At 35.7% G+C, this 26,668-nt stretch overlaps 1 protein-coding gene across 1 annotated transcript in view; it reads left to right on the top strand.

Annotated features, from left to right (window-relative positions):
• LOC128661578 (dynein axonemal heavy chain 5-like) overlaps positions 1-26,668 on the top strand; it is a 671,317-nt gene that overhangs the window by 520,289 nt on the left and 124,360 nt on the right. The window contains 4 exon segments of the mRNA XM_053715820.1: positions 13,708-13,902; positions 18,674-18,829; positions 19,092-19,274; positions 25,029-25,199. Coding sequence (XP_053571795.1) covers positions 13,708-13,902; positions 18,674-18,829; positions 19,092-19,274; positions 25,029-25,199 — 705 coding nt within the window.

Raw genomic sequence — 26,668 nt, 5'->3', positions numbered from 1 at the left:
CTGTATATGATTGTAAAGGTCCAATTCCCATTCTATTTTCCAAAGTCCTATTTCATGTAGAACAGTCACAGATGGGTTGTGAGTTCCTGTTAATATATAGCAGTCATTAACTTCTGTCTGAATAATTAATATCACAGCATGTCATTTAGGGCCACATTATGCTAATTACTGATGCAAGTTATTGATACATTATGCTGATTAGTGATGCTAATTAGCGACACACTATATTAAATAATGGCACAATGTGCAGTATTTGTGTGGGTATGTGAATATTGCTTGAATTAAGGTAAGCCATCCCAATGCACTTAAAATACAAACATATTTTAATATAGTTTAAGGTAAAAGGATAATGCTCAATAAGAGTGTAAAAATATGTATAACTTTTGAAAAGATTCATTAGTTTGATTCTAAATTTATAATGCTATTTGTGTGTGATTTTTTTTTTTTTAACGGAGTAAATAGACGTTTTAGCCAAGGCTACAAAAACTGCTACCAGTCATAATGAAATGTGTCAGGGAGCTTGATCTTATAGGGTAAAGCTCATAAGTTCCAAAGATCTTAAAGGGACACTAAACCCAAAATATTTCTTTCATGATTCAGAAAGAGAATGCAAATTTAAAAAACATTCCAATTTACTTATATTATTTATTTTGCTTCATTTTTTAGAAATCCTTAGTTGAAGAAAAAAGTAATGCACATGGGTGAGCCAATCACATGAGGCTTCTAAGTACAGCAACCAATCAGCAGCTACTGAGCCTATCTAGATATGCTTTTCAGCAAAGAATATCAAGAGAATAAAACAAATTAGATAATAGGAGTAAATTAGAAAGTTGTTTAAAATTGCATGCTCTTTCTATAGCATGAACAAAAAAAATGGGTTTCATGTCCTTTTACGCTTTAACATCAACTTAGTTTGATGTTTCATGTAAAAACACTGATAACTTTTTGATACTAGATTGCCATAACTTTTACATAGATATTGAACATTGTTTTGCTCTGGGCTTTTCAATTTTATCCAGTAGTCACATTTATTTTTTTAAATCATTATGCATTATTTTGGGTGCTAGTATCACTGACCATGTAAGGTTAAAAATCAGCCTATATGCCCCCTTAAAGTGGTTTCTTTGATCTTTGTAAATCATACCCAATATCCTTTTGATGAGATAGTAAACACCTCAAGACTGTAAAATCAAACTGATTAATTATATAAAATAAAACAACTTTACAATATACTTTCATTATTTAATTTGCCTCCTTTTCCTGTAATTTAAAAATCATGGATGTTCTTATTCCCAGAACAGGAAGTGCAGGCTAACCTTGCTACATAAGGTTTTGTGAAAATATTGACCCTGGTTAGCCTTGTCTACTCAAGTAACAATTCCAGAGTGTTTCTTCAAATTAGGGAAGGGGTTGGGTTTGGCTACAGAAAATCTATTGCAACAAACAAGGTGTTAATCTATTTTAAAAATGTTTACAACTTGACTTCTATGCTATTCTGTTGTCAGGCAACAGAAATGTCATAATTACAAGGTGTTATAATCCTCTAGATTGGGAAATCATTGATTAAAAAAAATGTTAAATCTTGATCAATATAATAGCACATCAATACCATAGTAGCAATGGTTAGCAAGGCCTGCCCTTAGCGTTATGACCCTGAGTGGGATCTATATTTCCTGTCAGACGATTATTTATCCGAAATATTAAACATCCATAGAATTGCCCTGTGTTATCTCCTATTTAAGGCTGTAGTGCAGTGTGCGAAAGAAATATAGGGCCAGATTACAAGTGGAGTGCTAATTTAACGTTCGCCGGTAAAGGGGCAAATATGCCAGTTTACGGGCGCACGTTAAATAGCCAGCCATTACAAGTGGAGGGTTAATGCTACCACAAGCTTGCAGTAGCACTTTGCTCTTAAATTAATTAACCAGAGGCCAGAACTCTGGTTAATGAAATAAATGTCCCCCAATTTCCCCCAAAATAAAGTATAGTATTCCTTTTTAAAAATAAAAATTAATAACATCTTTTTTTTTTCTTTTCTTTTTTTTAAAATAACTGTCCAAAGCAGTTATAAGAGGTTAAAGTGAGGGGGTGCGGGTGTTAGAAAAATGCTTATATACATATACACTGTATGTATGTGTCAATATGTGTATATACACATATACACACATATATATGTATATATTCATATACATATATATTTAAACTTTGCTTTCCAACGATGCACGACTTTCCCTCTTTGCTGCGCTAGGTTCTGTGCTGTGTATATCGGCATCAGAACGAGGCTCCCATTGGAGATTATGGAAATGCGCTCCCGTGGGCGCAAAGATTCCACACCATGCAAACGTGAAGTTGCATTTGCATTGTGCTCAACTTGTAATACCAGCACACATTTGTGTGCACCAGTATTACTGAGTGGAGCGCAAATAACGCGCTTGCAAAAGCGCAAATTTGCGCTTCACTCATAATCTAGCCCATAATATGGGATAAATATTCATGTAATGTCGCCTCTGGTAACCCAAGAGCACCATGGGTCAAAAGGCTATACTACTGACGCCATCACTGAGCAATATCAAAAGGTGACATTTCTGTGAAAACTTTGCAAGGAATATTCCTTTATTTATTTAAATCATTCATTCATTTATTTATTTATACAGTTATGTAAAGCAAAGACTGGCTATATTTTTTATATAAGGTTTTGTACCTAAAATGGACATGCTTGTTCATTCAATATGGTCTTTCCTCTTTTGCTTTTGGTTATAATATCTTATTCTGACAGTAATGCAGAATTCTCGTCACAGTCTTTATAACTGAGAAATACAACAGGACACCGATAACTATATATTTAATTAATATACAAGGACCACTTTATGAGTCACGGCAGCTATTATCTATTGATAAACTACTGATAATGGGCCAGATTACAAGTGGAGTGGTATTTGGAATAAAATTATAATCCAATGGACTAAGGTAAGGAGAATAAAGTGAATATTCTCCTACTCTGTAAAAAGACATAAACAGTCGCTGTCTACATTCCAAATGGAAGTTCCTAACACAATTTGTAAGTGCCATTTTATTCCTGCCCATTAACTGACTTTTTGAAAAATATTTTATTTATTTTTAAATGCATAATTTGAATTTTCTGCATTAATTGTCATTTCTATGATAAAAACTTGCCATAACTTATATAATGGCTCTTGTATATATTTGCTAGGTATGTCTGAAGATTGGTACATTTTCTTTTATTTATTCCTAAGCAGTATTTCAGAACAGTTGATCAGTTTTCCTAAAACAAGCCTCAGAAAAGCTGGTACAGAAGTAATATGTTGAGCACAGCTAGCTAAAGGATTTCTGATTCTAATGGTTTAATTTTCACAACACTTATAAACCTCCAATTCTTTTTCATATAGGAGCTGTCCTAGCTCAGGAAGATCCTGTGGAGATTTCATGTCTTATCTTGTTTTAGAGTTTCATGGGTTGAAGACAATGTTAAGTAGAGAAACCCGTAAACATTTCTTGTACCTCACAAACAAGCATAATGAGTTTGTGTGACAGCTAGGAAGGAATGTTTTAGCTTCTTAGAAAAATCAAATACTGCTGTGGTTCAGAAAATTGACTCACAACAAAACAAGGAGAAACATGTTAAAACAACAAATTGAATAACATAAAAGCAGCCACAGATAATTAAGTTTGAATCACAAACTTTATAAAAACCAATACAATGGATTAATCTTCAACTTACACTAAACAGACTCATATACAAAAACAAAAAACAACCCGACTTGTCTTATACTATTGACTTTGTACAAATAAACATCCTCTAATCCAGTGGTCTCAAAGTACAGGCCCTAAGGCCACATGTGGCCCTCAGGGTAGTTTAATCTGGCCCTCCCTTGTTTATTAGGTAATATATTAATTTGTGACTAAAACGTATATGCATTTTGTTCTTAAGTGTAGTCAAACTTGGAAATGTTGTAAAGGTAGTAACACACAAACACAGAAACACACAGACACACACATACACTGAAACACACACTTACACATAAGGATTCACATATGGACACTCTAGCAGACACGCAAAGAAACACACAAACACACTCAGACACAGACACCCAAACAGACACTCAGCACTTGTTTACATTGACCTGACAAGTAATGAGGTAGACTACAGTTTTGTCAAAAAAGGAGATTTAGAAAACAAAATATGGAGTTCTGATTATCTTTTTGTCAAGGAAGATGCCAACTAAATGACAACAGCATGCAGTGGCTGAAAGGAAGTGCCCTGAACTGCCTAAACAATAATTTAAAGGTTAAGTGGTGGATTGGTGACTTCCGGAAAGGTCTCATTAGTCTCAAAGTCTGTAGAAAGATGTGAATAATCAGTAGTAAGGTAAAAAAGGAACAGACAATGGACATACACACACAAACTCAAACTTGCACATACACCCAAGGAAACACCGACAGAGACAGCCTCAGAAAACACACAAAGACATGCACACACACACACAGAAAGACACCCACATAAAACACACACAAACATACACACACAGAGAGACAACCACATAAAACACACAAAGACATACATACACACACACCCTCCCTGAGACATACATAGAAAACACACAAAGACATACACACACCCTCACAGAGACACCCACAGAAAACACACAGACATATGCACACACCCTCACAGAAACATCCACAGAAAACACAGACATACATACATACACACACACCCACCCTCACAGAGACATCCACAGAAAACACACAAAGACATACACACCCACCCTCACAGAGGCATCCAGAGAAAATACACAAAGACATACATATGCACACCCTCACAGAGACACCCATAGAAAAACCACAAAGACATACACACACACCCTCACAGACATCCACAGAAAATGCACAAAGACATACACACACATCCTCACAGAGAGACCCACAGAAAAAAAATACATACACACTCATAGAGACACAAACAAAACCACAAAGACATAAACACAGACACCCACAGAAACACTCACAGGAGGTAAAATTTCTGCACATTGCATTCCCTAAATCAACAGTGTGTGACATGCATGATAAAAAAAATTGCAGAAATTAAGAGATCATGTTTTAAAGAATAATATTTGTAAATGTGCAAACAAAAATAATTCTCTGAATTCAAAATTGTACATTAATGATCTGGGTAGATGGCTAGATGAAGAAAAGTACTTTTGAAAGGTTGACTGGTTTTTTTCCCCCTATTTCCCCAACCAAGAGCACCACTTCAAATATGGTGTACAAATGTTCCTATCTGTCAGCTGTACTTATGGATTTTGAAAATTCTGTACTCTATATGGTCTTGGTGGAACCATAAGCTGTGGTACTCAGTCTCATACCATTAGATTTGGTTAAATGCAGGATTTAGGCTTGTTGGTATGTATTTCAAAATTAAGTCAGCTGTAGTGTAAACTGAACAGTGTTAAGTTAACCTGTCTCATCTCAAACACTGAGCAATCTTAGTCTGAGAGTATAACATTTTATGCAGATGTAAAAATCTTAGATAAAATGCCTCCTTGCATCTGGAAAATCCTTGCATAAAGAGGCAGTAAACTGGAATGTAATTAAAATATATATATAAAAAAAACCTCATATCTGCCAAAAGGGCACCTACCATTTGTGTATTGAGGAGAAAACATGTCTGCATGGCTTTAAATATAGAATTTCTACAGCATTGTCAAATAATAATAAATACACTGCTGCATATTGCAAAAAAAATGTTTTTATGGACCCCTGGCCCCACCATACAACTACTACCACACCAAAGCTACAATCCGAAATTGCACAAAGAAATAAAAAACATTTACTAAGTGAGTCCTACCTCCTCTGCAAATGAAAGTGATCTGCCGTCTGACTCAGGCACACACTGTACAAACAAAGTGCCAAGTCTGTCTCACACTGTGCATAGTGGTTTAGTGCACACTCAGAAATCCTCTCAAATGCTAATGCTTTACTCCTTGTAATAACATTTCCCATGTTCAATAGCACTCTGCTGTAGTACCCTCTGGTGGCTACCAAAATTATTATTATTTTTTTAAATAATACTTGTTCTTGCCTCAAGGGGCCCCCTGGCCCATTGGGCCCCTGACAGGAGTCATCCCTGTCACCCCCTGATGGCAGCCTTGACAGGCACTGACAAGATAAATATAAAAACAAGCATGCTTTGTCCAGTGTAGGCTACCATTAAGCACTGCTTCGATAAATGTCACTTTTTATTCAGTTCCAGAATGATCACTTCACTTGGCTGTCACAAGATAAATATACACTGTGTATGTCTATTGTGGACTACAGCACCTACCATGCACTACCACTTGGTTAAATGTCACTTCCAGTTTCTAGTATATCCAGTTCCAGAGCACTCACTCTGTTCAAGTGGCCCCCATGGGAGAAGAACACTTAGCTAGTGCCCCCCAATGCAATGGGCTTGAGACCCCTGCTCTAATCTCTTGATAATATTTCCACAGAAATGCAAAGGAAGTTTAGATCAAATAGGAAACAAACTTCTTTGGGGAATGTAGCCAACAAAAGTCCAACAGAAAGTCAATGTTTTAAGGGAAAAGACATTCTGCTCCTCTAGGATATAGGTATCAGATAGCTGGTAATACAGAACAGAGAAGGCACGATGCATAGTGTATACGATTATGAATGTGTTTTCAGACTTTTACACTGTGGTAAATTATTTATACATTTCCCCAGCAAAGCTAACTAGTGGAATCATTTTCAGTATATCAGTCTCACGGAAATTAAAGGGACATTCCAGTCAAAATCTAAATGCACATAGATGAATTACATATTTGAATAGGAACATATTTGCAATATACATGTATTGGCAAAAATGCTTCTAGTAAAAGTTATCACTGTTTTAGTGTTAATATTTTTCTCTACACGTGCATTGGAAGCAGAGCTAGATATTGTCACTGTACACACATTTTAAATAATGCAGCTGCTCAAATCATCACTGGGGCTTGTATCATGTCAGCAATGAACAAATTGAGTCTTTACCAGATGGTACAAGCACCTTAGGCTTTCTGAGCAAGTGCTGTGTTTAAAATGCTGGTGCACGGTGCATACTTAAATACACTTTTGAAACAGCTATAGCTTTTATTAGAAGCATTTTTGCTAATGAGTGTATATTACAAAATTGTTTCTGTTCAATACCGAAATGCACCCATGTGGTTTCCAATTTTGGCTGGAATATCCCTTTAAAGTGTTAGTAAATCCTAGCGTTTGTGAAATGCTAGGACTTACCAGTAGAATCAATAAAGGGGATTTTCAGTCATGAGTTATAAAATACTTCATGTTGAAAGTTCCTTTATTTGTCTAAAGCGTTTGCCGTGCTGAGCTCCTCAGGCAGCCCATGGCAGAATCCTATTTTTTAGTGAGGTGACGTTTCCACCTCTTAGCCTATAGCCATGCGGGTCAGCTGGCATTATGCCAGATAGCTAGCACGCTATTGGCTAAAATCGCCTCAGTGATAAAATAGCGTTCTGCCGTGGGCTACCTCAGCGTGGCGAATGTTGCAGACAAATAAAGGAAGTTTCAGCATGAAGTATTTTAACTTTATGACTGAAAATCCCCTTTACTATCACTTTAACACAGACCGTGTTGCAGACAGGATTATCTTTGGGGTTAGCTCTTACTTTAGTTTTACTACTACAATGTTAACTGCAATAGACTGCCTTTAAAACAAATGTATATTTGGCATAGAAGAAAACATTGAAGGACATTCATAAATGGTCAGAACTTGGAAATGGGAGGTGCAAAACAGCAGTCTTGGGGGTGCTGTGATTTCACTGCACATCCTTCTTTCCTTCTCCAGTTCTTGACCATAACTGCTTGTTTTCCTGGCTGTTTCATGGTAATACGATGGTTTGCTGATTATATTAAATGGACAGTCTAGTCAAAAATAAACTCTCATGATTCAGTTAGGGCAACTTTCCAATTCACTTTTATCATCAATTTTGATTTGTTCTCTTGGTATTGTTAGTAAAAACCTAAACCTAGGTAGTCTCATATGCTAATTCCTAAACCCTTGAGGCCACCGCTTATCTGAATGCATTTGACAGTTTTTCACAACTAGAGGGCATTAGTTCATGTGTGTCATATAGATAACATTGTGCTCACGCCTGTGGAGTTACCTAGGAGTCGGCACTGATTGGCTAAAATGCATGTCTGGGAAAAAACTGAAATAAGAGGGAAGTCTGCAGAGGCTTAGGGGCCTATTTATCAAGCTCCATATGGAGCTTGAACCCCCGTGTTTCTGGCGAGTCTTCAGGCTCGCCAGAAACACAAGTTAAGAAGCAGTGGTCTAAAGACCGTTGCTCCATAACCTGTCCGCCTGCTCTGAGAAGGCGGACAGAGATCGCCGGAAATCAACCCGATCGAATACGATCGGGTTGATTGACACCCCTTGCTAGAGGCCGATTGGCCGCAAATCTGCAGGGGGCAGCGTTGCACCAGCAGTTCACAAGAACTGCTGGTGCAATGCTGAATGCGGAGAGCGTATTGCTATCCGCATTCAGCGATGTCTATCAGACCTGAGCTGCTGATCGGATCATGTCGGACAGACATTTGATAAATAGGCCCCTTAGATACAAGGTAATCACAGAGGTAAAACGTGTATTAATATAACAAACTGGGGAATGGATAATAAAGGGATTATCTATATTTTTAAACAATAAAAATTGTGGTGTCCCTTTAAGTCTGTGCATAACTTTGCGTCAGCAATGTTTCAACATTTCAAATGACATACTTTTGAGAACCTAGAAATTGCTCCTAAGTGAACTAAAAAGCTTATAGTAGGATGTTAGTCTGCAAGAGACCTGCAGCACTGGCAGATCTCACACTATCAGCTTACTGTAATACTGAGTTACTCTACTGGAAACACTATTTTTGGTACGATAGTTTGGGCATTCTGCATAATGAGCAGTGCCACAAATTCATGTTTAAATTGGATAGATAGATAGATAGATAGATAGATAGATAAAATAGATCAGATTAAATGAGACATATAAAATTAAATAAAATAGATAAGATTGATTAGATAATAATAGATAGATAGATAGATAGGTAGATTAGCTTATATTTATAAAGAGGAGTTTGTCTAGATAAGAAATGTCTAATGTCAGTTTTTAAAGCCAGTAGAGGGCACATAATTGTCCTTTGGAATAGCTAAACCATTTACTGTTTACTAAAGAAAGAATATTATTTAAATACAAGCTTGTAACTAGGTGAATAATAATACAGAGCTGTTTTGGCTATGGATAAGTGAGAAATGAAACATGAGCAGAATACCTTTTGGTTCAAATATAACAACTATCGAAAGAGTAAGAATAATGGAATTTTAAAAAAAGTAACATTCTCAATGTTTTCCTATTTAGGGCTAGATTACAAGTGGAACACAAAATATCGCTTACGTGAAAGTGATATTTGCGCTCCACTGAGTAATACCAGCCTATGCAAATGTGTGCTGGTATTACAAGCTAGCCGCAATGCGAATGAGACATGGTATGCAAACATAGCGCAGCTACATAAATATATATGTATATAAGTAAAGCGAGCTTGCAGTAGCAATAACCAGCCATTTGTAATGGCTGATTATTTATCGCGCACCCGCAAATAGGTGAATTTTCCGATTTGTGGGCAAGCGATAAATTAGCGCTCCACTTGTAATCTGGCCCATAATGTTAAGAAAATGACATATGCATCCATATCTCTAGTTTTGTTATTACTTGGATTTGGTGTTTGTCATGTTTCCCCGTCATTTGTTTTGACTTGAGAAATATGATTTAAAGTGTCCAGCCTTCAGTGTTGCATTCAGTTTTGTCTAAGTGCAAGACGTTTTCATTCATTTTTATCGTCAGCTCTCCCATTTCCTTTTTCCAAAACAGTGCAGAAGCTGTCATGGTTCAAAGACCCAAACAAATGACATTTGAGTTTTATAGACCAAAAAATGATGCTGTCGTGGAAAATTTTCACTTTTTGGATTAAGTTTAAATCAAAGTGTATTTTGTTAACTGATTCTCTTAATAGTGTCAGCCTACGTCTCGGGCCTTAAGAAAAAATAAAATTAACTATGTGTTTAAGATCATTTTAATTTAACTTGTTGTCTTTTGCTTTCAATTAAAGGGACATGAAACCCGATTTTTTTCTTTCATGATTCAGATAGAGAATACAATTTTTTTTAAAGTTTCGAATTCGCTTCGTTCTTGTGTTATTCTTTGTTGAAGCTATATCTAGATAGGTAGCGTGCACATGTTTGGAGTACTGCATGACAGGAAATAGTGCTGCCATCTAGTGCTCTTGATAATGTATAACATTGTTGCAAAACTGATACCTTATAGTGTTGCAGACACGTGCACGCCTGAACTCACCTTCCTGCTTTTTCAAAAAGGATAACAAAAAACAAAGACAATTTGATAATAGAAGTAAATTTGAAGGTTGTTTACAATTGTATGTTCTATCTGAATCACAAAAGAAAAATGTTGTGTTTTACGTCCCTTTAAGATTAGAGCTATGAGCTCATAACCTGACCTGATATTCAAACCCTCGCTGGCATGGAGAGAAATCACACAAAATCTTTGGGAATTTTTTTAGACCTTGTAATGTAGGAGTCTCTGTTTCACGTAAAGAACACTACATAGCAACATAAAGATTTCTCAAGATAATATTTGTGTTTTTAAGTTTTTTTAAGGGCCTCACCGTACCGAGTTCTTAGAATATCTTGTCTGAGTGGCAACGTTTTTAATATCAGCCCCTGGGGGTTTCTATTAAATTCATTTATAGAGATCCTGGCATGCTTAAAGGGATATGAAGCCCAAACATGTTCTTTTGTGATTCAGACAGAGCATAACATTTAAAAAAAAGTTTCCAATTTACTTCTATCACATTTTCTTCATTCCCATGGTATTCTGCGTTGAAGAGATACCTAGGTAGGTGTCTGGAACACTACATGGCAGGAAACAGTGCTGCCCTCTAGTGCTCTTTCAAATGGAAAAACATTATTGCAAAACTGCTGCCACATATTGCTCCAGAAATAGGCCAGCTTCAAATCGTACGTCCCTACTTATGAACAAAAGATACCAAGAGAACGAAGAAAGATTGATAAAAGTTATTTAAAATCACATGCTCTATCTGAATCATGAAAGGAAAAGTAGTTTTGTTCTCATGTTCAGAGCTACACTTTTAAAGGGGCATTTAACTCCGAAGAATGTTTTAAATGAATAGAGCAGATTCCTTCTAAATGGTAAGGGTAACATATTTAATAGATATTTAATAAAATAAGATTACAGATAAAAACCCCTGTTGCAGAGTGCATACCACAGCATAGACTGCAGACACAAAGTATTAAAGGAGCAGAAAACACCTTGCAATTACAAGACAATTGTGTTGTCTTGCTATAGAATAATGTATCAGCCAAGTGTAAAAATACAAATTAATACCTTGTTTGATGCCATTTCTTTTCAGTAGCCAAACGCCACCCACCATTTGCCTTTTTTTGTAGGAGCCAATCTAGGCTTTAGCCCATAGATAACAAGCCTAGGCATGGTCATTATGTTGGTATAACGTGATTTGTTTTGTAATTGTTTTCTATTAAAGTCAGGGAAATATATGTAGCAGGATTAGCCTTGAGAAGTCAGAAAGGTGCATTTCAAACTTCAGTGTTCTCCACATAAAATTATGACAGCCGGGTGGCATTATGAACTAGCCAGGTGGGAGCAGTGTAATATTATAACTTTTTCTTCTAAAACACAAATTTATTGCGTAATTTAACATATATTTATTTAAAGATAATTTGTGCAATATGCATTAAACATTTTTTTATATTAGCTAATTTTACCTAAATACTGACTTAAATTGTAAAATCAAGCAGGTGGTAAACCCCTAAACAATGTCCTAGGGAGAACATCGAGCTTTGAGAATGATAAAATCCGCAATTTTAGAGTTAAATTACCTGAAAAGTAGACAAAATAAACATTGAACGTATATTGTAAAGTTGTTTCATTATGCATAACTAAACTAAATTTTTTTTATAAAAAATGTAAGGAGTTTACAGCCCTTTGTGATTCATACAACTGTAGCAAAGTTCTGGTAAGGACAGAAATATTTTAATACTAGTTTAACTGTTAAGTAGAAGATTAAGATAAGAGTTGAAAACATTTATGTTTATTTCAGCACAATACTAAAACAACAATTAAACAAACATTTTTACTAATGTATCTAATTTCTATCTCTCCACAAATAGAATATTCTGAACCACATTGGCACTTTTGCTACAAACTAATATTTATGTATATTCCTACTGGGTAATTGACAGTACTTTCAGGGGTAATATTTACAATAACATTTTGCCTATGTTTTTTGTTTACTAACATGGTTATCAATCCCTGGCAGATACTTAGCTTATCCTCCATTCCCTATATGCAGTCATATTCTAGATTCACATAGTGGTACTCAGGGTTAAGGTTCCTACTTCAGCCATGTTTTTCTAGACATGCTGAGTTACACATGCTGTAGGGAGAAGCATAAGTAGTGTTACTAGAAAGCAGTAGTCATGTGTTTCTCCCTTCACGCCTTGCCACATGTATAGCTCCTAGTTGTCCAGGAAATTATACCCATGGCAACAAACATAGGTACCTTACATGTGTAGCTCATAGTTGTCTAGGAAAATATACCCATGGCAACAAACATAGATACCTTACAACATGTGCAACTCATAGTTGTCCAGGAAATTATACCCATGGCAACAAACATAGGTAACTTACATGTGTAGCTCATAGTTGTCCAGGAAAATATACCCATGGCAACAAACATAGATACCTTACAACATGTGCAACTCATAGTTGTCCAGGAAATTATACCCATGGCAACAAACATAGATACCTTACAACATGTGCAACTCATAGTTGTCCAGGAAATTATACCCATGGCAACAAACATAGGTACCTTACATGTGTAGCTCATAGTTGTCCAGGAAAATATACCCATGGCAACAAACATAGGTACCTTACATGTGTAGCTCATAGTTGTCCAGGAAAATATACCCATGGCAACAAACATAGGTACCTTAGAGATATTTTTTTGTTTTCACATCTGTAAAGACCTGAACTAGGAATGACTTATATGAAACCAATGTACCATCAGCTTAGCAACCTCAAAAAAAAAAATCATAATGATTTCATGTTATTGCATCACTTTTGCCAATTATTCCTTATATTTAAAGGGACACTGAACCCAGATTTGTTCTTTCCTGATTTAGATAGAGCATGACATTTTAAGCAACTTTTTGATTTACTCATATTATCAAATTTTCTTCATTCTCTTTGTGTCTTTATTTGAAATGCAAGAACGTAAGTTCAGATGCTGGCCCATTTTTGATGAACAACATTGGTTGTTCTTGCTAATTGGTAGATAAATTCATCCACCAATAAAAAAAGTGCTGTCCAGAGTCCTGAACCAAAAAAAAAAAGCTTGGGTTCCTTCTTTTTCAAATAAAGATAGCAAGAGAACAAAGAAAAAGTTGTAATAGGAGTAAATTAGAAAGATTCTTAAAATTGCATGCTCTATCTGAATCACGAAAGAAAAAATTTGGGTTCAGTGCCCCTTTAATGATATATACTGTACTTAACCATGCATTTTTAATAATTCTGTTTGATTTATTTCCAGGATCTGAATCTTATCTCTATGCTTGTTGATAATGCAACTATTGGTGAGTGGAACCTACAAGGACTTCCCAATGACGACCTTTCCATTCAGAACGGGATCATTGTTACAAAAGCATCTCGATATCCTCTACTTATTGACCCTCAGGGTCAGGGAAAGATTTGGGTAAAAAATAAAGAAAAGAACAATGAGCTGCAGGTAAGATTAAAATATACTCTCTTTTATAGAAAACAATTAACATAAGATTTTACTTTTCTTAAAATGTTTAAGGGACAATGAAGTCAAAATTCAATTTCCCTGATTCAGATAGAGCATGAAATTACTTCTATTATAAAATTTGCTTCATTCTCTTGCTATTCTTTGTTTAAAAGCATACTTAGGTAGACTTGGGAGCTGGCTTCTGATTGGTAGCTGCACATTTATGCTTCTTGTCTTTGGCTCACCTGATGTGTTTAGCTAGCTCCCAGTAGTGTATTGCCACTGTTTCAACAAAGAATACCAAGATAATAAAGCAAATTTAATAATAGAAGTAAATTAGAAAATTGTTTAAAATCATATGCTCTGTCTGAATCATAAAAGAACAATTTTGGTTTCATGTCACGTTAATAGTCCTGCCACATGCAGGATACAATAGCTACAACTTTTTATCTCCTAACTAAATCACAATGACAAAAATACAGTACACAAGGGAAATGCATTTTATATCACACTTTAATTATTACATATTTGTATGAAAATGTACTCTTACTTTTTATACTGAGGTATATTGTTATATTTAATATTTTTATAGCAGTAGTTACCAAGATGAGGGGAGGAGCCTTACAGAGTATATTGTTCAAAGTGTTGGTTCCAAAAGTTTATTAGACAGAATTTTATGTATGGTATATGGTGTAGGGGACAAAAGTGATACTGACACAGGACAACATTTGAAGGAGAACAAAGTAAGAGAAGTAGTAGAGAAAAAAATAACATGCCCCATAAATCTCTTTAAATTTTGAGGGACATTAATATAATTATATAATTTTTAAATCTACAATATATCAACAGTTGACATTTAACTGTGACTACATTGCTTGTATTCAAAAGAAAAATAATTTATTAAGCACTAAAATTGTAGCCAAGGAAACCAAGAAATACATTTATAGCGCAGAGTGTGAGCACCACACCAGGCTTAAGGAATCAAGGCTGACAGTGACAGTGAGAAAGTCAAAACCATTCCTGAATATCCAGATACAATTTTAACAAAACTGTTCCCACCACAGATGAATAATCACAGTTTTAGGCTGTAATGAATTAAGGCTAAATAATAAAAATACTATTATAAGTTTCATTTTTGTTATGATTTTAAACCTTTATTTTTAATGATCCTGACTAACTACATGTCTATCCCATGACAGACACACACGCAGACACATACAGACACACACACAGACACATACAGGCAAACATACACAAACACAGACAGGCACATATAGACACATACACACACAGACACATACAGACACACAGACACACACACACAGACAGGAACATATAAACACACACACACACACGCAGAAACATACAGGCACACAGACACACACACACAGACATACATACAGAGACACACACAGGCATACAGACACATACAGGCACACAGGCACATACAGGAATATAGACACACACACAAACACACAGACACACACACTGACCCACACACACCAACAGAAACACAGACACATACAGACACACACACACACACATAGACACAGACACACACACAGGCACAGAGACACAAACACACACAGACACATACAAGCTTACACAGACACATACAGACACACACACAAACAGAGAGACACACACAGACACACATACACAAAGAAATACAACATAAATTACAACAAGGAGTAAAACAAAAAGAGAAAATTAAACAGTGTGTCAGTGTGAAATTAGAAGAAACAATAAAACACAACATCTTTAACCTGATACTAAGGCCAGAATCATTCAGTTATACTAAAATAACAATTATCACTTGGTCAGGCTGCCCTCAAATAAAGATAGAGACGTTATTTAAGCCCTTAACTAGAAGATGGGGACAAAGTAAAAGGTGGAGGGATTTTATGTACTGGGCTGGAGTAAAGTTTAAAAGTAAGAATGTTCATATTTTTTACCTATATGTTTAAAGGGACAATATCATCAAAATTAAACTTTTATTATTAAGACAGATTATTCAATTTCAAACAACTTTTCAATTTACTTCTATTTAAAATGTGCTTTATTCTCTTGGTATATTTTAATGAAAAGATTACATAGATAGGCTAAGGAGCAGCAGTGCACAACTGTGAGCTAGCTGTTGATTAGTGGCTGTTCATACATGCCTCTTGTCATTGGCTCACTTGATGTCTTCAGCTAGTTCCCATTATTGTATTGCTGCTCCTTCAGAAAAGGATACCAAGGAAATAAAGCAAATTTATAATAGAAGTAAATTAGAAAGTTGTATAAAATTGTTTACTTATATGTATCATGAATTAAAATATAAATGGGTTTTTGTCCCTTTCACCCTTTTGCATGGTTAAATATATAAAAAGCTAGAATTGGTAATGATTTAGAACATGTGATTGTTGCTTTAACATATTTTATAACTCTTTCAGGTCCTATGTTGGAATATATCCGACAAAGGGTTTTACTACACACGGTCAAACATCGGATATATTCTGAAGTTTCCAATTTTGAATTTCACAGCTAAATAGCGGCATCTATACCTGCCGGCTGCAGGTTTTATTTAATTTATAGGACCGGAAAGGGTTAAAGGGTCCAATGTAATATTAACATGCTGGGCACATACTCAGGTGTGGGACATAAGTGCCGCAATTTCACTGAGAAAGTTTGAAACTTTAGACTTCTTTATATACACAAAACTGTAATATTAAAAGGGATACTGAACCCAATTTTTTTCTTTAATGATTCAAATGGAGCATGCAATTTTAAGCAACTTTCTTATTTACTCCTATTATCAATATTTCTTCGTTCTCTTGGTATCTTTATTTGAAAAAACAGTAATGTAAGCTTACGAGCCAGCCCATTTTTATTTCAGCAACATTGATAGTGCTTGCTGGTTGGTGGATATATTTAGCCACCAATCAGCAAGCGCTACCCAGGTGCTGAAACAAAAATGGACCGGCTCATAAGTTTACCTTCCTGCTTTTTCAAGTAAAGATACCAATGGAACAAAGAAACATTGATAACAGGAGTACATTAGAAAGTTGTTTAAAATTGTCTGCGCTATCTGAATAATGAAAGGAAAAAAAATGGGTTCAGTGTCCCTTTAATGCATACTATAACAAAATAAAGCTTGATTTTACTTCTGAAGCCGAATAACAATGTGTATTGTGTCGGGTGTATCTTTTCCCCTACATTATACATTTCCGATTTCTCAGAAATGATTACCGTAGTATCTTGTATTTTCTTGGCCTTCTTTGTGTGCTTCTTTCTTTTGCTATTTCTGCTACATTTACAAATTATTTAGATGCAGCTTAGTAATTAAAGTTAAATGCTGACGGCCCATATGTTGTTAATAAATCCCATGAGAAGTAATAAAATGCAATTCCCAATTATAATTTTATTTATCTTTTTCTTTTGTTACAACCCATAACATGTAACCACATTCATTTAGACTTTTTCAATTTAAGACTTATTTTAATTTTAAAAAAAAGACTAATATAATAGATATAGTCAACCATATTTACTAAAGAATCATCTAGAGCAGACATACAGTATGTCGCCTTTAAAATGTATTTACAAAAACAAAGCCTGTTCAAATTTTAAACGTTTCTGGGAAAGGGAGAATAGTATTTACTTATCTTAATGTAGCATTTAAAGCACAAACAAAATACTAATGATCATAAAATACAATATGGTAGTTTAAAAAGTTAACTCTGTTTGTACCACTGCCTGGTGCATTCTTAGCTTGCATTTTCCCTTAACGGGACAGTGTACTGTAAGATTTTATTCCCTTTCATGTGTCCCTGATGAGTAATAAGGTACATAACTGTTTTCCCTGCAAGCTCTGCTCATTTTAATGGGTTGTGGTTTCTAAGAGAAAGAACAGTTATTTCATATACAAAAAATAACCTAAAGGGGCAATAGCCTGTACATTTTATACTCTGCAGATGAAATAACAAGTCACTGGAACACATTAAAGAGAAAACAATTTAACAATACACTGTCACTTTCTCTTGATGTCTTTAAATTACATTTTAAGAGGCATATTAGTCACTAATTCACTAACATCTACATCTTCAAGAGTTCCCATGTTTATTCTATAGAACTGATTTACTAAACAATTGAGAGAGTGTTAATGAGTTAAACACAAAACTAAAGTCAGCTCCAAAGCTGCAATGCACCACTGGGACCGACCTATCTGAACACACCTGGTGAGCCCATGACAAGAGGTATATGTGTTCACTGTGCAGCCATCACTCACCAGATAGCTCACAGTAGGACATTGTTGCTCCTGAGACCATCTAGGTATGTTTTTCAAGGAAAGGATACCTAGAGAAAAAAGTAAATTTAATAACAGATCATAGTAAATTGAAAATACAGTTTTAAAAAAATTGCATGCTCTAGTTAAACCATAAAAGTTTAATTTAGAATTTTGATATGGCTTTAAAGAATCAGCAATATAGAATAAAATAAGGACTGGTAAAGCTGAACATGCTAGAGGGACTGAAAAGACATCTAAGTGAGTTTATCCCAGCGTCACGGGGTCCTATTCCTGTGTTAAACTACTTTTTTGTAATTTGTTGAAAAGTCTTCATGGTATTCAAATTGATTGATATTTAGAAGATGGAAGATGTAGCATGACTGCACACTATTAGGAAGTTTAAATCCAAATTAACTTTTTTTTATTTTTAAGTGAATCTTCTGTATTTTGCTATGCATAAATATGTCTTAATAAAGCTTTATTTGTAAAACTTGTGTTATGCAGATCACATCTTTGAACCACAAGTACTTCAGAAGTCATCTGGAGGATTCTTTGTCTTTGGGAAGGCCTCTCATGATTGAGGATGTTGGTGAAGAACTTGACCCAGCTTTAGATAATGTTCTGGAGAAAAATTTCATAAAATCTGGGTCGACCTTCAAAGTAAGTTGGCTTATACCGACAGAAGAAAACATTCAAGATTTAACTTAACACGCTTAAACTATTCACAATATTTCGATTTAAATTACTACTTTATGAGATTAACTCTATTGTTAAAACATCTGGAATATCGCCTTTGGTGCCGCTGTTGGTTAGCTACTTTAGATACTTGTATTTACATTTTCCTTGTACGGTTTTCCAAAAAATGTTTCTTTTATTATGACAGGTTACACATTAGTCTCCTCCTTTTGTGATTTTAATTTAGGTTAAAGTTGGGGATAAAGAAATTGATGTTATGAAAGGATTCACTCTTTACATTACCACAAAATTAGCTAATCCAGCTTATACACCAGAAATCAGTGCAAAGACGGCTGTCATTGACTTTACTGTGACCATGAAAGGTTTGGAAGACCAGCTTCTTGGGCGTGTTATTGTCACTGAAAAGCAGGTACTGTATACTTTGTAGCAGAATTTGCTTTTAGGCCATAAATATTATACAACAGGACTTATAAAGTATGTAAACAACCTTAAACTTTTTATTGCAGAGATCAATAAATGTTAAGCATGTCACTTTATAATAAGAAAAAATTATTATGGTTTTATTGGATTTTGAAAAAAAAAAGGTCCTACTAAATATGGTCTCCATTACAGACCAATCCTGCTCTGAATGCAAATCCATTCTGCAGGGAGTCATTTAGCAGCCTATAGAGGCATTGATTGTGAGGAGGATCATTGTAATGTAATTCTGGGGGGTTTAATCCAGCCAGAGTCGGCAGCCAGAAATAGGGCGGCGGGTGGGTCTTGCCCACAGACAAAGTAAGCTAGGGTGAGGCACAGGGCTGGCTCTGCATCATGCACAAATAATAACGCTATTGACTGGGCGGAGCTAAGGCAACCAACACAGCCCACAACTGGCCCTAGCGCACCGGGCAAATGTCCTATATGCCCTATAGTCAGTCTGGGCCTGGATGCATCAGAATAACGTGGTCCTTGTAATGGTTACTACAGCTTTTAAAATAAGTTTTTTTTTACAAGTGTACGTTTCGAGATGTATTTGAAATGCACTGCTTCTCATTTTAAATAAAACTTTTCTGTCCTTTTAAGTGCAACAATCCGCTCTAGTAACATAATACAACATTGATTCCAAGTTTAAAGGGACATTCCAGTCAAAATTGGAACACACACGGATACATTTCCGGTTTGGAATAGAAGCACTTTTGTACATGTACAGTATTAGCAAAATGCTTCTAGTAACAGCTATATCTGATTTAAATGTGAATTTAAGTATGTGTATTTATTTAAGTATGCTCCTTACACCAGCATTTGAAACACAGCACTTGCTCAGAGAGACTAAGGTGCTTGTATCATCTGGTAATGACTCAGTTTGCATCATTGCTGCCATCATACAAGCCCCACTGGCTCTCTTATCAGCTGCAGTATTCTGGTGCACTGAAACTCTCTAGCTATGCTTCACATGAATGTGCACTAAATCAGTGATAGGTTTACTAGAATAATTTTTCCCATTATATGTATAGTGTAAATATGTTTCTATTCAAATATGTAATTCATCTATGTGCATTAAAATTTTGACCGAAATGTCACTTTAACCCCTTAATGACCGCAGCACTTTTCCATTTTCTGTCCGTTTGGGACCAAGGCTATTTTTACATTTTTGCGGTGTTTGTGTTTAGCTGTAATTTTCCTCTTACTCATTTACTTTACCCACACATATTATATACCGTTTTTCTCGCCATTAAATGGACTTTCTAAAGATACCATTTTTATCATATCTTATAATTTACTCTAATTTTTTTTATAAAATATGAGGAAAAAATTGAAAAAAACACACTTTTTCTAACTTTGACCCCCAAAATCTGTTACACATCTACAACCACCAAAAAAATCCCATGCTAAATAGTTTCTAAATTTTGTTCTGAGTTTAGAAATACCCAATGTTTACATGTTATTTGCTTTTTTTGCAAGTTATAGTTCCATAAATACAAGTAGCACTTTGCTATTTCCAAACCACTTTTTTTCAAAATGAGTGCTAGTTACATTGGGACACTGATATCTTTCAGGAATCCCTGAATATCCATTGACATGTATATATTTTTTTTTAGAAGACATCCCAAAGTATTGATCTAGGCCCATTTTGGTATATTTCATGCCACCATTTCACCGCCAAATGCGATCAAATAAAAAAAAAATTTTCACAAATTTTTTCACAAACTTTAGGTTTCTCACTGAAATCATTTACAAACAGCTTGTGCAATTATAGCATAAATGTTTGTAAATTCTTCTCTGGGATCCCCTTTGTTCATAAATAGCAGACATATATGGCTTTGGCGTTGCTTTTTGGTAATTAGAAGGCTGCTAAATGCCACTGCGCACCACACGTGTTTTATGCCCAGCAGTGAAGGGGTTAATTAGGGAGCATGTAGGGAGCTTGTATGGTTAATTTTAGCTTTAGTGTAGTGTAGTAGACAACCCCAAGTATTGATCTAGGCCCATTTTGGTATATTTCATGCCACCATTTCACCACCATATGCGATCAAATTTAAAAAAACGTTAAATTTTTCACAATTTTAGGTTTCTCACTGAAATTATTTACAAACAGCTTGTGCAATTATGGCACAAATGGTTGTAAATGCTTCTCTGGGATCCCCTTTGTTCAGAAATATCAGACATATATGACTTTGGCGTTGCTTTCTGGTAATTAGAAGGCCGCTAAATGCTGCTGCGCATCACACGTGTATTATGGCTAGCAGTGAAGGGGTTAATTAGGTAGTTTGTAGGGAGCTTGCAGGGATAATTTTAGCTTTAGTGTAGAGATCAGCCTCCCATCTGACACATCCCACCCCCTGATCCCTCCCAAACAGCTCCCTTCCCTCCCCCACCCCACAATTGTCCCCGCCATCTTAAGTACTGGCAGAAAGTCTGCCAGTACTAAAATAAAAGGTTTTTTTAATTTGTTCTTTTTTTTTTTTTTTAGCATATTTACATATGCTGCTTTGTAGAATCCCCCCTTAGCCCCCAACCTCCCTGATCCACCCCCAAAACAGCTCTCTTACCCTCCCCCTCTGCATTATTGGGGGCCATCTTGGGTACTGGCAGCTGTCTGCCAGTACCCAGTTTCAAGAAAAAAACGTTTTTTTTTAAAGAAATAGAAATTCTGTAGTGTAGCTTCCCCCCACAGACAAACCCCAACACCTTAATTGATTTATAAAAAAAAAACTTTTATTCCCTGTTTTTTGCATTTTTTTGTTTAACTTTTTTCTGTAGTGTAGCGGTTCCCACCCGCTCCCTCCCCGTGCACGCGGCCGCCCTTCCGTGCACGTGCGCGCGTCAGTGCGCGCCCCCGATCATCCACGCCCACGATCCCGCCCCCCCTGCACGTCACCAAGGCCATCGATGGCCACCACCCGCCTCCCACCAGCCTCCCACCCACCAACGCGGTAAGCCAACAATCTCCGGTGCAGAGAGGGCCACAGAGTGGCACTCTCTGCACCGGATGGCTTAAAAAGGTTATTGCAGGATGCCTCGATATCGAGGCATCACTGCAATAACCGGAAAGCAGCTGGAAGCGAGCAGGATCGCTTCCAGCTGCTTTCCAGACCGAGGACGTGCAGGGTACGTCCTTGGTCGTTAAGGGTATTTTTTTAGAGGACGTACCCTGCACGTCCTCGGTCGTTAAGGGGTTAAAAGGATATGAAACACAATTTCGTATTATCAAATTTTCTTCGTTCTTTTGGTATCTTTATTTGACAAGCAGAAACTGTAGCCACCAATCAGCAAGAGCTACCCAGATGCTGAACCAAAAATGGGCCATTTCCTAAGCTTACATCTCTGCTTTTTCAAATAAAGATTCCAAGAGAACGAAAATAAATTATACGACAGCCTACTTACAGCCATGATTCTATCAATTTTAAAGTCCTGAAGAGCACATAATAAAGCTGACATTTTATATTGCAAGCTGTTACCACTTGTCATTATGTATGGTACATTAAAAGACTAAACAAGTCTCTTTGTCCGCATTTCTATTTTCATGTAACTTAATGCTAAAAATAATGTTAAATATTTGCATCTCTATCAGACATAAAGTTGTCCTGAAGACAATATAATTGAAATTCATGTATGAATATATATTTTCTTATATATTTTTTCTTGTTATTTATTTCTATTGTTCATTTCATGATAACACTGCAGTGCAATGAAAACAAATTCTCAGTAGGAGAACAATTGCAACGGATCACTCTGTACTATGATGTTCTATCTTCACATCTATTTCTTGGTAAAGCTAAATGCTTAAATGGAAGGTAAAGTTTATGTCATTGGAATATATCAATGTATTCCTTCAACATAGAATATGCTAATCGCTAAATTGATTTTATAAAAAAAAATCTTTTATTTTTATCTATATTTTTCCCTACCGTTCCGTCTATAACTCCTCCCAACCTCTATATCCAGATTTGAAGTGCTGTGACGTATAGAGCGGTCCCACCCTCTCTATACGTAACAGCAGAAGCACGTTCACGATGAGCGCTGTAACTGCGCATGCACAATTCTCAGCTTACCATCACAAATACGCATGCGATAGACGTTTGAATGTAACATCATTTACTATCTATTCACAGTTTATTCGCATTTCAAATAACACTATTGCAAGCCTTGACATGCCGAATGTGTAAAGAGGTGATTTCCAAGCATTAAACTATACGATTCCGCCCAGTCTATAAGCGCACAAATATAATTGCATATATATATATATATATATATATATATATATATATATATACTGTGTATGTATATATATATATATATATATATAATTATAATATATATCTAGCACAGTCACTAAATACTAGGCGCAGCATCACGTGTAGAACAGAAGGTTGGTTACATCATCAACATGCCCATCTCCCTTCACCTGCTCTTAGGCGTCCTAAGCAACAAGGCCAGCCAATCACAAGCGCAAGCTATCTCCTTAGTAACAGCCAAACAAAAACAGTCTCCCAATCCTAAAAATGATAGGAGTGACAGTCCGCTCCCTCCGCCTCCCCCGCTAACCAGGCTTGTATGAGAGGCTCTTTTCAAGCTGCGCGTAATATAAGAAGAGCAGCGTTAACCTCGTAACTGCTGCTGAATACATTGCTCTCAGTTGGGTAATAGAATGTTTGCAATATCCTTCATACCGAGCTTCTCAAATCCAAGATTTCTTATACATTTTCCATCTGAAAGCAAATCCCACTCGCTCTATATGTAACAGCAGAAGCGTGTTTAAGAATAAATGTTGTAACTGCGCATGCACGATTCTCAGCTTACCATCACAAATGCGCATGCGATCGATGGCAAAACTAGTAAATAGAACAAGTGGCCTTAAGCAGAACAAGTACGCATGCGCAAAATGGGAACGCGCGTGTACTCTGTGAAGAAGAAATAGACTCTAGCGCATGCGGAGTACATCGAGTAGGTGGATGACGTAGGGTCACGGCCGCCTAACGGCCAGAATTTCAACTGGCTGATCTAAAAACGTGACCCAAAAATAAAAAAAATAAACGGGTTGATTGTGAAAATTGGAAAAAATGGAATTAAAATTGAAATTACTGGATTTGGAAGTAATATTGTAAAAAATGATGAGTTAAAGTCCTATTCATTTTCAACAAAAAATTGGATTCTGGATCAGCGTCAAGGTAACTTTACCTTCACTTTAAAGTTACATATCCCCTAAGTACAGTATACATCACTTTGGGGTCACTTAAAAACTCAGGTCTGTAAAGATATTCACTGGCAACAGGGCATATATACATTTATGTTTTTCTTTTCATTATTACTTATTATTCATTTATTATTAATTAATGGATATATTCATTAATTTTGTAGAAGAGCAGAATATATTATTTTTGTCTCTAATGTGCAATAATTGTATTTACAAAATGGAAGCCCATGAGCGATTAAACACCAGGGTGAAAATATAACAAAGACTGGGAAACATCTAATATTAGCACATTACCTGCTGATATTTTCCTTCAGATAAATCAGTTTTATCACATTTTATTATACCATGCTAACTAAACTGTGGAATTATTGAGTACATAGCTGTAAAGAACATTCAAGTCTCCTGCTAAATGCTCATTAATGTATATCTGGTTTTTTTTTTAAATTCTGTTATATTCTAATTAGATTGTGAAACTAATATTTGCAGGAGCTGGAGGCTGAAAGGGTTAAGTTGATGGAGGAAGTAACTACGAACAAGAGGAAGATGCAGGAACTTGAAGACAACCTTCTTTTCCGTTTGACCAGTACCCAGGGCTCCCTAGTTGAGGACGAGTCTCTGATTGAAGTCCTCAGAATTACAAAATCGACAGCAGAGGAGGTACAGCCACGTTTCTGGCTGAATTATTCTCAATTACCTGCTTAGTATGGACATATTAAAATAGGATAACAATATATGTACAGAACATAGTAAGACTTTATGATAATTAATCCATTTAACTTCCTCAGTGCCGGAGGGGATGGCTGTTATTCCCTTCTGAGACTGCTAATGAAGACAGTAATTATAATGGTAGTTGAGAATGACTTCAGTCTTATAAATAAACCATTAAATGCAGTTCACTTCGTGCATTTTCAAAAATAAACTGATTATAATTTAAACGTTCATTATGTTTCATAGATAAAACTTGTAATTCTGCTAAAAAATGTAGGGCTATAAATTAAAGACCTTTAGAAAAATAAAGGCAATAAGTGACCTATATTTTTTATCAGTCAGTCAGTTTATGGTACTTATTGAGGTTATCAGTGTTAAACTCAAATTACCTTGGTAAATAGCCTTGGAAAATGATGTAGAAATTACAGTTAATGTAAACTGTTTAGCTCCAAGGGCTTAAGGAAAACTAGGAGAGGAGCTAAAACGAGAATGAAAAAGTTACTGCTGAATTTTGGGGAAAAAGGGGTTTTATGTTATATTATTGTTTGTTCCCGGCTCATGAAACAATTCCAGTGATGTATTTGTTTATATACTGTATATATATATATATATATATATATATATATATATATATATATATATATATATATATATATATATATATATATATATATATATACATGTAAGCAATGCTTATATGGTTTAGAATTAGTGAATTGTAAAGCCAATTATCCTCATAAAGGGATATTGTCCTACATTTTTTCTTTCTTATTATTAGTCTTAGTTTTATTAAATTATTGTTAGTGTAATAAAATGTTCTGCAGGGGAAAGAAGCTATTATGAATCCCCTCTCTAATCACCCTAAATCACCCTAAACACATATAGAGACACAAGAACTTATTTTGAGAATTAAATACGGGGTTGTTTCTGTGTTTAAACTTGCATTTTTTGGTGTAGTTGGTAAAAAAAAATAAAAATAAAAATACCATAACATGTATTTAACCTCTTCAGTGCAGAGTAATTACACAAGCTTGTGCTGAGCAGATTTTGCGCTTTTGGTTTAGGCTATTGGTTTATATGTACATATATTCGCCTAGATTTAGAGTTCTGCGTTAGCCGTCCAAACCAGCGTTAAGGGGTCCTAACGCTGGTTTCTTTCATTTAGTTAGCAAGAGTCCATGAGCCAGTGACGTATGGGATATACATTCCTACCAGGAGGGGCAAAGTTTCCCAAACCTCAAAATGCCTAAAAATACACCCCTCACCATACCCACAATTCAGTTTTACAAACTTTGCCTCCCATGGAGGTGGTGAAGTAAGTTTGTGCTAGATTCTACGTTGATATGCGCTTCGCAGCAGGCTGGAGCCCGGTTTTCCTCTCAGAGTGCAGTGAATGTCAGAGGGATGTGAAGAGAGTA

Source organism: Bombina bombina, chromosome 5 (genome assembly GCF_027579735.1).
Source record: "Bombina bombina isolate aBomBom1 chromosome 5, aBomBom1.pri, whole genome shotgun sequence".
NCBI lineage: Eukaryota > Metazoa > Chordata > Amphibia > Anura > Bombinatoridae > Bombina > Bombina bombina.
The sequence above is the reverse complement of the archived record's forward strand: the minus strand, read 5'-3'. Positions and strand labels throughout refer to the sequence as shown.